This window comes from Ranitomeya imitator, chromosome 5, assembly GCF_032444005.1.
Source record: "Ranitomeya imitator isolate aRanImi1 chromosome 5, aRanImi1.pri, whole genome shotgun sequence".
In the NCBI taxonomy this organism is placed as follows: Eukaryota; Metazoa; Chordata; class Amphibia; order Anura; family Dendrobatidae; genus Ranitomeya; species Ranitomeya imitator.
Window position 1 is genome coordinate 666,522,161 of NC_091286.1, and position 15,085 is coordinate 666,537,245.

The 15,085-nt window shown below is 43.1% G+C and overlaps 1 protein-coding gene across 2 annotated transcripts in view; it reads right to left on the reverse strand.

Moving 5' to 3' along the window:
* Nucleotides 1-825: 825 nt before the first annotated feature.
* The window catches only part of LOC138638730 (cytochrome P450 2K6-like), a 147,175-nt gene continuing 132,915 nt past the window's right edge, over nucleotides 826-15,085 (reverse strand). For both annotated transcript variants that reach the window (XM_069728268.1, XM_069728269.1), the window contains exons 9-10: nucleotides 3,660-3,801; nucleotides 826-2,188 (exon numbers count right to left, since the gene is read on the reverse strand). In XM_069728268.1, the coding sequence (XP_069584369.1) occupies nucleotides 2,010-2,188; nucleotides 3,660-3,801 (321 nt within the window). In that variant the 3' untranslated portion in view covers nucleotides 826-2,009. The remainder of the gene's footprint in view (nucleotides 2,189-3,659; nucleotides 3,802-15,085) is intronic.

Genomic DNA, 15,085 nt, shown 5'->3' on the forward strand with positions numbered 1-15,085 from the left:
TACACAAGAATTACAGTACAGTTTTCTTCATCCCAAGTATCATTGTAATCAGTTTAACACTGCCAACCTGACAATGCCTGTAGTTTACCTAGCAAACTCCTGCTAACAGGTTTGCTTTAAAAAAATTGAGAAAAAAAATGGGTGGGGATCCCTCAAAGTTTTTAGAGGCAGCACGGGGAAAGCTGATTGGTGAGGACTGATATTAATATTCTGGGAAGGAGGGCATAACAAAATCCATTCGTGAAGAAGCTATTCAATGCAAATATAATGTACCTTATTATGTTCTGGTGTCTGTAAAGACCCCAGAGCTGAATAAATATAAAATTTAAAAAATTAAAATAAATACACTGACTCGGCTCTCATCTTTCTGGCCCCTACGCTACTCACTGCCATCCATCCGGGCCTTACCTCATGCAAAATCTACTTGCATTGGATTCTGTGGACCTCTACAACTGTGCCAGAATTCTGGCTGCCATTGCACCCAGGAGGGCTCTGCATGCTGAATAACAGACTCATGACATAATGATGTGCAACAAGACCTTTCTGCTTGCATGTGCAGAGCCGCCCCAGACACCAAATCCAGCACAGTGTGAGAGGCCCGATGATTCCACTGCACCCGGCGGGGGATCATCAGATGTGGCATTGACTGGACAGGTGGAGGTGAGCGGCAGAGGGGCCATTGAGGTTTTTATAACTTTTTCATGGCCATTTATGGCTCACAAAAATGGTGGCCAGCAGCTGCTAACTTGCTGATTTTTCGCCGAAGCGAATTACAAAAAATGCTGCATTTTTACAAAAAAGGAATTTTGTAAAATTCAAGTCGGATTCAATTCCACTTTAATTTATTTTGTCATCTTTAGTAAGCAGCGATCAAACAAGCAATTTTTATTTAGACATTTAGACAAAAAGGCAGTAATACATTTGAAAATACTGCCCATAAACAATGACCTTCCTGGTTATAATGTGAGTAATTTCAGTCCTGTAAATATAAAAAAAACGACAACACATAATAGGTGAAGAATGATAAAATGTGAACTATAATTTTTATAAAATTACTGACAGTAAGAATCTTGTGCTAGAAAAAAAATACGATAATTCGCAAACATCAGTATGTTAAACAATAGCTAAAATAATTAGTGAAACTTGCTGTATACTAAAAAGGGGTGGATAGCAAAGATGAATATAGCATCAATTTCTTTATTTAATGACAATCTAGTGGGGGATTACTTACCAGGTTTTAAAAGGTTTGGGAAGGGTTGAAGAAAACAAAAAATCAATGCTCACTAGAGCTAATTCAAGCTTTTGATTTCTGAATTCCATAGTTTTGCCATATTATACCCGTTACAATACGAAGCATCAGGTCGATTTCCCACTACTGCGCTAATCATTCTGTATGGAGCCAAGAGCAGCTCTCGTAAGCCCAACAGGGAGTTCATGGAGAGGTGCTCGTGTATACACATTACCGATCTATTCTAAAGAGGATAGAAGTGTCCTCTTCTGCTATTGGGTTTGGTTCTCAGTGGTCGGACTCCCACCAATTAATAAATTCTCATCTGGTATTGACTTACTTGGTGAGAGACTGGCAGAGTGGCTCGATTCTCTCCTGTAACCTCTAGTCCAGAGAGTCCCCGGCTTCATTTAGGACACAAGTGACATTTTACATAATTTTAATGGTCCTCTCAATATTCATAGTTTGGGTGCAATGTAGTATCATTATACACGTCAATTCTTCATCAGGTGGCTATAAGTGCATTCTTTTTCCATTTAAAATATATATATTATATTATAATACATTGTTTTTTCACACATCTTTAAAATTATATCAATGATGTTGCTTATTTCTTGATTACAACAATTACTTTAGCTTCAATGCCCTGTTCTTCTAAGGGATGTGGTTCCCAGTGGCTGGAGCCCCCTAATTAATAAATGATCACTTAATCTGTGGTTTGATGATAACTTGGTTTCACAGGAGAACATTTTAAGGTTTTTCAATGTAGATGACAAAATGTTCACACACGAGGAATAGCACACATCTTATAGGACATCGGAACAGCTGTGAATCCAACCGCAGGAGTCAGGTCTAGCGTCGCCCCAGGAGGAGCCTTAAACGTGAAGTTCTGCAGCAGTCTCGTGAAGAACAGGTACAGCTCCATTTTAGCCAAGTTTTCTCCAGCGCAACTTCTCTTACCTACAGCAATGGAATATGTAGAAAAGGATAAAAAGTTGATATTGTTTCATGGCTGAAGCAAAAGATACAAAGTCATTTTAAAATGGGCTATTCTAATAAAATTATAAGTTGGTCATTCCAATCTGAAATTCATAGTTTAAAGGGAATACTTTGTACAGACTAAATACCAGGCGATTTTTTTTTTATCTGCAAGGATTCTGTACCTTAAAAATATGCTACAAATGTAATTATTAATTATTTAAAATTAACACATAAATGTACAAATTAGTACCACAAGCTTCAAAAAATGTTAAATGGAGATAACTGAAAAGAACACACCAGGAAGAAACGGTGCCTATAGAATCCCTGTAATATCCCTGCCTGGCTGCGGAGGTTGGCATCCTATGCCAGCGCAAATGGCACCCCAATACTTACTCTACCGGCCCTAATAGGGACAAATGAAACCACATTTAGCCAAGTAAAATCACTAGGCAACCAGGTAAAGTGCCCAATGTATCCACATAGCATTTAGCAGAAGTGACTACACCAAATAGTTCAATAAGATAAATATACTCATTTCACAAAAAATGTCATGTATCTGCAATGGTTAATCCTATACTTTTTCATTATAGGCCAATACGGACATATGCAACTAATGAGGATAGCAATAAATTCAGTCTGCAGAAACATCTGGTCAGATCAAGTAGAATAGGCAGTGACTATCAAACTCCATCCAACTAGATACAATCGAAGCCTGCAGCACATAGATGTCATTGTGATCACGCTTTGCTACCATAGCACTCAGAGACAGTGCAAGATGTGTAAATGGGGTAATGGAACTTAGGGGGGCAAATGTTTTACCCTGTAATAACACTATCCTACCCCTGCCTCGCTGTGGAGGGTGACACCCTAGAATACACAAATGACGCTCCCGCTCATTGACATCTGACCCCTCTGGCCCTGTTAAGTACAGCTGATAGATATAGTCTAGGAACCTCCGCTAACCGGCAGGGATATTACGGTGACTCTATAGGGAAAGGCACTGTTCCTCCCTGGTGAGTTCTTTTCAGATCTCCCTTTGATATTTTTTGTTGATGACGGTTGTTCTAATTTGTATGTTTGTGTGGTAATTTTAAATAATTAGTAAAAGTTACATTTTAGCATATCTTTTAAAATGCAGAATTCTTGCAATTAAAAAATTGTCTGATTCCAATCTTACCACTTTTCGAGCACCCAACTTTTAAATATGGAGGCACAACCATCCTCGCCCCACAGATGCCCCAAAGGGAGGAATCTTCCCCATGCAGTTTTTCAAATTTTCCCAAACCATACCCCAAATAAATCATAAAGGTACCTTCATGGTACAGCCTCATAGGGAGAAGATTTAAAACATTTCTATTAATTTAGTGAATGCGATGATGGAGAAATGTTCCTATTTGCTCTCATCTCCCCTCCAAAGTGCTAAAAGAAGACATCTGAAAGAATAACTCACCGGCTGAAAAAGGCATGAACGCTTCTTTCCTTACAAAATTTCCACTGGAATCCAAAAAGTGTTCTGGGTAGAACTCGTCGGCTTTTACAAAGTGATCCTTATCATAAAGTATGGAGGTCAGCAGTGGGATCACCTGGATTCCCTGAAAGTTTGAACATTTGCATAAGTCATATTTAATTGGGACTGCCACTCCTTAGGCTTTATTTATTTAAAGGGAATCTGTCACCAAGTTTTTGTTACCTCATCTGAGAGCAGCAGAATGTAGGCAAAGAGATCTTAAATCCAAATATCCACTTAGTTTACTGGGTGTAGAGGTTCTGACATAATCAGAGTTAAGTGTGAAGCAGAGCTGAGAAAGCTGCCCTCACCCCCACCACAGCTAACCCCACCCCCAACATGCTCAGTATTTACATTGTCTATTGACATGTCAATGTCAAAAGGAAAATGAAATCCTTATGGACCTTGGAATGCAGCAGCAAAAATAAATAAATGTATATATATATATATATACATTACAGACCAAAAGTTTGGACACACTTTGGTGTCGAGTTCCCTCCGCTGTTCATGGTGAATCTCGAACCATGTCCACTGCGGTCTCCCATTCTTCCCCAGCCGCAGTGGAACCTGCTAAGCGGAGACGTCGGTTCCAGACTAAGTGCTGCTTTTCTCTTACTGAGCATGCTCACGGGACTACCTCCCATTGGAGGTTGGGGGTCACATGTTCAGGTCCTGTTGCACTTCCTATTGGACCATCTGGAATGTCCCAGTCTGCTACTGCTATAAAAGGTTTGCATGGCCGCTCGGCCATGCCGTAGTATAAATCTTGGCAATGTGTGTGTAGATGAATGACTGTCGATGGATCAAAGCTCCTTAATCATTCCCATTCCTCGTGTTGTGGACTGCTTGCGAATGGTTTTAGCTATCTAGCGCCCAACAGTGTTATCTGCACACTAAGCACATGTTTCAGTGCCCGTCTCTACGGCACCGTGCGCCATCAGTGCGCTCTCCTGACAACCGTCAGTATAGGGTGGGAATTCCCGCTTGAACTGTGCATCTGACTCGAGGCATCCTCAGGCGTGGGCTCAAAAGTCATTGAGGGTCAGAGCCAGTTCAATCACCAGATTAGTGGGGGTGATTCTTAGTGATCCCACTAGTGTCTTGTAGCTGCAACTTGTGACTGCTAGCAGGGTTCAGCGTCTTGTGCGACTCTGTGAACCAACAGAGCTTGGTACCATTTCACATGGGGTGAAGTCTAACCCACGTGGAAGCTAAGTGTCCATCTGCCATTACATAGCAGCAGGTACCATCTTTGCACGGTGGACCCCAGGCTGCGAACGCACCTTGTATCAATCTCTTTATTATTTGGTGCTTTCTACTAGCCCTAACACACCTTCTCATTTAAAGTTTTTTCTGTATTTTCATGACTATGAAAATTGTACATTCACAATGAAGGCATCAAAACTATGAATTAACACATGTGGAATTATATACTTAACAAAAAAGTATGAAACAACTGAAATTATGTCTTACACTCTAGGTTCTTCAAAGTAGCCACTAGGGTTGAGCGAAACAGGTCGGCCATTTTCAGAAGTCGCCGACTTTTGGCAAAGTCGGGTTTCATGAAACCCGACCCGACCCCTGTGTGGGGTTGGCCATGAAGTCGGCGATCTTCTGAATCTGGTATCGGAATTCCGATCCCGAGTTCCGATATGTTTGCAATATCGGAAATCGGTATCGGAATCCATATTTAAGTGTTAAATAAAGAATTAAAATAAAAAATATCGCTATACTCACCCTCTGACGCGCCCTGGTACTAACCGGCAGCCTTTCTTCCTTCGAATCAGCGCTTGCAGGACCTTGCGGTGACGTCGCGGCTTGTGATTGGTCACGCGACCGCCTATGTGACCACTCGCGCAACCAATCACAAGCCGCGACGTCACCGCAAGGTCCTGGAAGCGCTGATTCTTAGGAAGGAAGGCTGCCGGAAAGAAGCAGGGCGCGTCCGAGGGTGAGTATATACCTAATAGGAATATACTCACCCTCGGACGCGCCCTGCTTCTTTCCGGCTGCTTTGCTGGTGACACTGTTGAGGATTTATTTAAAATTGAAGGCATACTGAACCAGCAAGGCTACCACAGCATCTTGCAGCGGCAAGGTATTCCATCCAGTTTGCATTAAGTTGGACAATCATTTATTTTTTAACAGGACAATGACCCCAAACACACCTCCAGGCTGTGTAAGGGCTATTTGACCAAGAATGACAGTGATGGGGTGCTATGCCAGATGACCTGGCCTCCACAGTCACCAGAACTGAACCCAATCAAGATGGTTTGGGGTGAGCTGGACCGCAGAGTGAAGGCAAAAGGGCCAACAAGTGCTAAGCATCTCTGGGAAGTCATTCAAGATTGTTGGAAGGCCATTCCTGGTGACTACCTCTTGAAGTTCATCAAGAGAATGCCAAGAGTGTGCAAAGCAAAAGGTGGCTACTAGGGTTGAGCGACTTTTACTTTTATAGGATCGGGTCGGATTTCACAAAACCCGACTTTTTCAAAAGTCGGGTCGAGTGAAATCGTCCGATCCTATAAAAAAGTCGGGGTCGGGGTTGGCCGAAACTCGAAACCCAATGCAGTGCATTGGGTTTCCAATGGTTCCCGGGGTCTGAAGGAGAGGAAACTCTCCTTCAGGCCCAGCAATCCATATTTAAGTGTAAAATAAAAATTAAAGTAAAAAATATCGCTATACTCACCCTCGGACACGCCCTGGTACTAACAGGGAACCTTCCTTCCTTCGAATCAGCGCTTGCAGGACCTTGCGGTGATGTCGCGGCTTGTGATTGGTCACGCGACCGCCCATGTGACCGCTCGCGCGGCCAATCACAAGCCACGACGTCACCGCAAGGTCCTGGAAGCGCTGATTCTTAGGAAGGAAGGCTGCCGGAAAGAAGCAGGGCACATCCGAGGGTGAGTATATACCTAATAGGTGAGTATATTAGGCACTGGATGTAAGTTTATAGATCTCACTGCATACCTCAAAGGGCTCCTTTCCTGTCTGCTGCTGCGTATTTTATACATACGTAGCTGCAGGTATCCGTGGCAATTTTTTTTTTTTGCAGCTTATACCTGCTCATTTTAGTAGAAAAGAATCCATAGCCCCCTTTTTCTACATTTATTTGCTTGGTCACACTGCAGACTACAACCAGATGTTTGCAATACAAGAGCGTGAAAATCTAACAATTTAAAAAAAAACGTTTTTTTGTCCCAGGCATCAGATGTAAGTGCGCAGAAAAAATCTGGCATTTTTTTTGGTACTATATAATTTTTGTAGTGTCTTACAATATTTTTGGACACCATTTTGCTGCCACAAAAATCTGTAGCTGGCCCCAAAAAATTTAGCTACAGTTTTATATTTATCATTGTGATTTGTACGTCACACGCATTGCATATCATTGCATTAAATCTCTTACAATTTTAATACTCCAATTTTTTTTTTCTAATGTCATAGTCTACTTATTGACACAATTTTGGTGGGCCCCAAAAAATCAAGGCCACATTATGATCAGTCTGCTATTTCCAGCAGAAGCCTGTTGTATCTGTGGTGTCAAAATCCTCGCTTTTCAGGCATATGCTGTATTGTTTTGTCTGCTAACCTTTGTCTACTTATTATTTAGTGGTTTAAATAATAAAATAAAAAAAGGCCACGCATTTAAACGGTCTGTTATATCCGTCAAACACCTGGTGTATCTGTGGTGTCAAAATCCTCAATTTGCAGGCTCGCTCTAGCATCGCAGTGCTTGTGGTGCTCAGAGCTCGCCAAGTATTTCCAGCTTTGCTCGGCGGTAGTTTGGGTCACTGCCCTGCATGTTTAGTGCTCTTTAGAGAGCCAATCGACATGCAGGGATTGTCTGCCACACACTGTAATGCCGCAGCCATGTTGGTTGTAGCATTACAGTGATTGGCTGGCCGCACAGCGTCATCAGGTCTATAAAAAGACCTCGCGCTGCCCTGCTTGCCGCATTCTGCTCCGGACTTAGCGAGTGTAGGGAGAGCTGCTGCCGAGATAGGGTCAGAATTGTCCTTCTAATAGTCAGTGTGGGTCTACTAGTTTGCAGTCCACAAATCCTGGTAAACCAATGGTCCTTTTTAGGGCTAATTCAGGGGTACAGTGATTGCAGGGCTAGGTAGGAAAGGGGAGCCTATGTGCACATATACACATCAGTGCAAGACCTGCAGGCATTGTATATGCGTACATAGCTCTCACTGCATACCTCCAAAAGCTCCATTACTGTTTTCTGCTGCTGCTCTAATATATATCTAGCTGTAGTTATCTGTGGCAATATTTTTTTTTGCATGTTATACCTGCTCCTTTTATTGTAAAGAAATCCATAGCCCCCTTTTATTCTACATTTATTTGCTTGGTCATGCAGATTACAGCCTGGCCATTGTAATTGAAGAGCGGGCAAATCTAAGAATTGTAATTTGTTTTTGTCTCTGTCATCAGATGTGAGTGCGCCAACATTTTATTTTGGGGGGGTACCATCGAATATTTCGAATTGTCTTACAACATATTTGGACACCATTTTGCTGCCCCAAAAATCTGAAGCTGTTCTAAAAATATTTAGTTACAGTTCTTAGATTTATCACTGTGAGTTGTAAGCCACACGAATCGCATACAATTGTGTCAAATATCTTACAATGTTAGTACTCCTATTTTTATTTTTTGTGTCATAGCCAACTTGTTGACACAATTTTGTTGGGCCCCAAAATCAAGGCAACATTTAGATCAGTCTGTTATCTCAAGCTGACGCCTGTTGTATGTATCTGTGTTGGAAAAATCTTAGCTTCACAGGCACACGTAGCATGGTTTTGTTTGCTAGCCTTGTTGTACTCATTTATTATTTTTTGCAAAATTTCACTAAGAACAGAAAAAAAATTATACAGTCTGTTATCTGAGGCTGAGGCCTGGTGTATCTGTGTTGGAAAAATCGTAGCATCACAAGCACATATAGCATAGTTCTGTCTGCTAGCCTTGTTCTAATCTTTTTTTTTTTTTTGCGAAATTTCACCAAAAACAGAAAAAAAAATTATACAGTCTGTTATCTGAGGCCGAGGCCTGGTATATATGTGTTGGAAAGATCGTAGCTTCACAGGCACACGTAGCATAGTTCTGTGCCCCTGCCTTATTCTACTCATTTTATTATTTTTTGCCAAATTTAAAAAAAATATATATATTTACAGTCTGTTATCTGAGGCTGAAGCCTGGTGTATCTGTGGTTGAAAAATCATGGCTTTGCAGGCACATGTAGCAAAGTTCTGTGTGCTAGCCTTGTTCTACTCATTTTTTAATTTTTTTGGCAAATTTAAACAAAAAAAATTTTGCAGGTCAGTTATCTGAGGCTGATTCCTTGTTTATCTGTAGTGGAAAAATTGTAGCTTTGCAGGCACACGTTGTTAGGGCTAGCAGAACACACCAAATAATTGGAGAGATGGTATAAGGTGCGCTCGCAGCCCAGGGTCCATCGTGCAGAGATGGAACCTGCTGCTGAGTAATGATGGACTATATGGCGGTACAATGAAGATACACACACAGGTTAGCTTCACCCTGTATGAACGAAGCGAACCCTGCTGCATCACAGGGCCAGGGTACCGCACAAAGAGCGCAAGCAAGGAGTCACAGAACTCAATCCCAAGACTCGGGATTAGAGTTCGTCTAGACCACTTGAGCTCGACACCGCTACTGGGTGTCAGAGTATAACTAAAATAGTAATTTTATGCACAAGAGTGCGAGCAGTGCCGCTCTGGGGGATGCCACTAACCACTCAGACTTGGGTCAGGGAAGAGCTCTAATAGCGCACGGCGCCGCACTGGTGGTCATAGCAATAGACGCTGTATCGTGTGTTTAATAGTGATGGCTCTGTCGGGTGCTAGATAGCAAACATCCACCTTTACGCAAGCAGTCATACACAAGGGAAGGGGACAATTAATAAGCCACTTTAACACATGAGCACACACACGTTTTCAAGTATACACTAGCGCATGGCCGAGCGGCCATGCAAACCTTTTATAGCGGCAGTGCTACAAGACCATCCAGGTGGATCAATAGGAGCAGCAACAGGACCTGAGCATGTGACCCACGACCTCCAATGGGAGGTCGTCCCGTGGGCATATCAGTATGTGAAAAGCAGGACTTAGTCCCAGAAAGACCTGCTCGCTGCTGAACATTGCTGGCTACAAGGACAGAGCCTGGAAGGGCAGTAGTAACCAGTCGTCCAGTATCAGCCTGAGCTAGACGCTAGGACCGACATGTCCGCTGAGCAGACTCCACTGTGGCAGGAGAAGAATGGGAGACCGCAGCGGAGATGGTTCGAGATTCCCCCTGTGCAGAGGTGGGAACTCGACACGTAACATGACCTCGCTACGCTCAAAGGCAGCAATGAGCTGTGGAGCTCGAATGTGCTCAGCTGGCTCCCAGGACCTGTCCTTTGGGCCATAACCCTTCGAATCCACCAAATAAAATTTTTTACCACGTACCACTTTATACCCCATGATAGTGTTCACCTCGTAATCATCCATAGACAAACCCGATGCCCTGGCAGATGACTCGGAAAACCGGGACAAGTATACGGGCTTCAAGAGGGACACATGAAAGGTGTCGTGATACCTAGGCGTGGAGAAAGGGCCAGACGGTAGACCACAGGGTTAACCTGTTTGAGGACCTTGAAGGGACCCAAGTAGCGAGGTGCATACTTAGTGGACTAAACTCGCAGCCTGATGTTACGGGCGGAGAGCCACACCTAGTGGCCAGGAGCAAAGGTCGGAGCGGTGCGCCGATGTGCATTGGCGAGGACCTCATTCTCTCCTTGGAGGCCCGGATGGCATCCTAAGTGCAGTCCCAAATGTTCCGTGTCTCCACAGCCCAGTCTGCCACCCTGGAGTCGGCAGACGACACGGACATAGGCACAGGAACCCGCAGTGACCAGTGATTTCAGCATTCCTAGGGATACTAAACATAAAAGCCACCTTCACGGAATGCAGCCTTAGTGCTGCTGAAGGTGGCTCTTTTACTTAAAAACGCCCTGGGGGGGTAACAGGTTTCCTTTAAGATCCATGACACCATGTTGGCATACTAACACTATATCCCGGAAACAGGCAGCATAGGGAGAGGTTGTGGTGAAAGAGGACAGAATTGTAGCTGCATATTAGCCAGGGATTCAACCACATTTATATTACAACAACAGACCTTTTTAGTGCTAATTATAATAAATAGTTATACTGCTGTTGGCAGCACTTAGGGAGAGATTGTGCTGAAGGGATGATGTAGGACAGGACAGGGTGAATTGTACGTCCTTTATGCTGCAGCCTGCATCTGATACCAAATCACCATCTCAGGGATAGTAATATTCATTTTGCTCTTATTCCTTCAAATTCTTCTGAGCAGGGAAATATTATACACCATTCTTACTGTGCTAGTTGTGCGCCAAAAATAGTTGGATCTCAACAGTATTGCTATATTGAGTCTGCAGTCTTATACATCCATGTGAGTTATGAAAGTTTGCCTTGCTTCGTAATACTGCCTTTTTTTGAGCTGTGAAATTTTATATGGCATTTAGCGTGCTACAGTTGGGCCTCAAAACCCCCCAGAAAGAAATTGCTGAAAAAATTGCAATGGTGCTATATTTATACTGCAATCTCATACATCCTTTTCAATTGAGCAAATTTTGCTGGCATTGCAATACTGCAATAGTTTTAATAGTGAAATTCTAAACAGCATTTATCGTGCTACAGTTCAACCTGAACCCTCCCAAAAATAAATTGTTGCAAAAAATCACATTGCAATATTTTGCTGTCTTAGATGTGCATGTGAGTTGTGCAAATTTGCCTGTCATTGTAACACAGCCTTTCTTTGGAGCAGTGACATTTTATAAGGCATTTAGCTTGCTAGAGTTGGGCACCAAAATCATCCTCCCCAAAAAATGTGTTTGTTAAAAAACTTTCATTGCTATATTGTTATTGCAGTCTTATACGTTCATCTGAAGTTGGCACATTTTCCTGGCTTTGTTGTATGGCATTATTTTTCTGCAATTACATTTTATATAGCATTTGTGGTTCCATAGTTGGAGCTCAAACACCACCAAAAAATGTTTCTTAAAAAAAATTGCATTGCTATATTGAAACTGCAGTCTTATATGTCCATCTGTAGTGGGAAAATTTTGCTGGCATTGTAATACTGTGTGCAACATTTTCTCAACAGTGATATTTCATACATAATTTAAAATGTGCAAGGCGCGTGGTATCACACATATCGTGCCGCTCTAGCTTCCTGCCCCAATTTGCAGGGATGCGTGGAAAACCACATGAAGCCAGACCAGTGTGAAAAGGTTGTTGAATGGATAGCAAAAAAAGCTTCCAGTCGCTTTGCCAAAACCACCCTGTCTAACACATGGTCCAGTCTCACCCTGATCCTTCTTCCTCCCATAATAATAATCTTGATTTTTATATAGCGCTAACATATTCCGCAGTGCTTTACAGGTTGCCCAAATTATCATCGCTGTCCCCTGTTCCCTATCAGTATATCTTTGGAATGTGGGAGGAAACCTGAGTACCCGGAGGAAACCCACGCAAACATGGAGAGAACATACAAACTCTTTGCAGATGTTGTCCTTGGTGGGGTTTGAACCCAGGACCCCAACGCTGCAAGGCTGCTGTGCTAACCACTGCGCCACCGTGCTGCCCCTCATGCAGAGTGCACAGTGACAAGTGATCTCACACTTGGACAATCCAAAGAGCTGCTAACATTTTCATTTATAGATTCTTGGACATAAGGAGATCGCATGTAGCGATTCCCAAATATTTGAGCAGCCACGCTCACTAAAAGGTGACTGTGGGAAAATGCAAGAGGTGAAGGATGGCAATGAGACACATTTGCCAATAAGTGGTGTTGTTATGTCAGCGATCATTTGTGCTCAAACTGTGTTTCAGTGGGAAATCAGAGGGCTAGATTTCCATGTAAAAATCATTAGGCCTAATATAATGTTGCAGCCACTAGCCCCAATTAGCGAATCCTAATAGTTTGTGCTAAAACTGTGTTTCAGTGGTAATTCAGAAGGCCAGATTTACACTTAGAAATTGTTAGACCTATATAGTGTTACAGCCACGAGGATCAATTAGCTACTCCAAATAGTTTGGGCTAAAATTGTGTTTTAGTTCCAAATCAGAAAACCAGATTTTCATATAAAAATCATTAGGCAAAGCAATGTTGTTCAGGCACAGTATCTAAGAAAACAATTAGTGATTGCTCATTTAGTGACAGGTTGACTGACAGCAATGGGCCTAAGGTTGTAAAACAGCAGGGTACAAAAGGTTAAGGTTTCTTTCAATATGAGTAGGAAAAAGCAAGGTAGTGGTATTCGATGTGTATGTGTTTTAGGTGTTAATGTGAATGAAAGCTCAATTGAACAAACACCCTCTCATCCTATCCAAAGACCACTGACAACATCTGTTACTGGCAGGCGTATTCTACTCCCTTTCATTGTCAGCCATACAGCAGTACACCTTGTAGATGAGGCTCAGAAAGACCATATTCTCCAGTGAATGGCAAGTGCTGCATCAAGTGGCCTTTCCTCCTCTTCTTCTATCTTGACATCATACACAATACAATCCTCAGCGGTGGCACCGCATTCACAATGGTTTCCCATTCTGGTCAAAAATTTCCAAACTCCCAATTGCAATGGGGAACCTCAGATGGGCCATTTTGAAGAGCTGTTCACACATTGTATTTCATGGGAATCAGAGGTCTACTCCAAAGATTCACAGAATCCAGAGAAGGAAAGCGTCTGCACCGATGCCTAAAATGTTTTCATGCTGGATCTTGGGTGGGATGAACTAGAGTCCAAGCAGAATCCAGACCCTCATAATCAGATGTTAATCACCAAGGGTGGAGGTGATCCTGATGAGACTCAGATATTAGATGGGCACATGCACTGTACTGTGGTGTTAGGGCAGGAAGAGGATGGTGACTCTCAGGGTGAGGAGTGTGTGAAAAGAGAGGATGACTATGAGGTTGTAGATCCATTTTGGTTAAAAGTCAGATTTATGCACCTGAGTAGCTCTGCAGAGGAGGTGAAGGAATAAGATGAGGAGATTACATTGCGTCTTCCCATAGAGACATAAAGTGATACAGCCACGTCAAGCACGGCATCCTCAGCCCCAACTCTGCCTGTGGCAAGCATCAATGTGCCTTAGTGTGGGAATCTCACTTCACTTGGAAATTTCAGTCACATATGTCATGCTGCTGCAGTGCAATATAGTGCAACCTCCACCACGGGCAGCTTGTAAGGGATGTTAGGCTGCACACACAGAGCAGCACCACAGAGCAGCAGCACAGGTGCCACCAAGTGGCGAGAGAGGGGCCAGACAAGCCGAGTCAAAAAACAGAAGTACCAGAAGGTGCAGCAGTACATGTGGTCAGGATCAAGCCAGGGGGTTCAGCAATGGTCAAAAGCAGAAAAGACGGAAGGCAGAAGCAAGTCCAACTACAAGCCGAGTCAAAAATAAATAGCAAACCTGATCCCAGAACGAGGCAGAGCAAAGTTCACCCTTGACATGATCCACCCGGAAAAAGCACAGAGAGGACAAAAACCCCAGAGCGGATCATGACAACACAGCTAAAGAGTTGTGGACAGGTATCCATACCCAGTTGGAGCAATGGCTGTCTCCACTAAACCTTGAGCAAGGAAAAGCCATGTGCAATAATGGTGCAAATTTTGTTGTGGCCCTACACTGTGGCAACCTCACACACGTGTCTTGCATGGCTCAAGTTTTCAACCTGGTTGTACAGCAATTTCTCCACCCCTATTCCATTCCGAATGTGCTGCTGTGGAAAGAATGGTCCCTTGAGTGTTCACTTTCAAAGAGCACACTCCACAGGTCATTGACTTGCACCGCTATAGAGGTCTTTTGGCCTACTGGTTAACTGTTTGATTAGCAATGTTTCGACACAGTGGAATTCCACTCTGCACATGTTGCAGCAAAGAGCAGTGATGCAGTATGTCCTTTTACAAAGCCTGGGCCAACGCAGTCCGGATATGGTGCAAATCTTGCTTGCGGAGTGGGTACAGGTGAAGGACCTCTGCACCTTTCTGCACAATTTTGAAATGGCTACTAAGATGGTTAACGTTGATGATGCCATCATCAGCATCACTATTCTGGTCATTTACATGCTGGAGCACAGTTTGAATAGTCTGCATGAGGAGGTGATGGTCCCAGAGAAAGAGGTCGAACCAGAGAAGGATGGAGAAAGGTTAACAATATCTAAAATTTCTGGACTGTAATTGCACAGGCAGATGCTATGGAAGGGTAGCCTAGAGCAGTAAAAGGGGGCTCATTGTACCAGACAAATTGCTCTTCTCCATTTACACCTTCGGCCTCGGA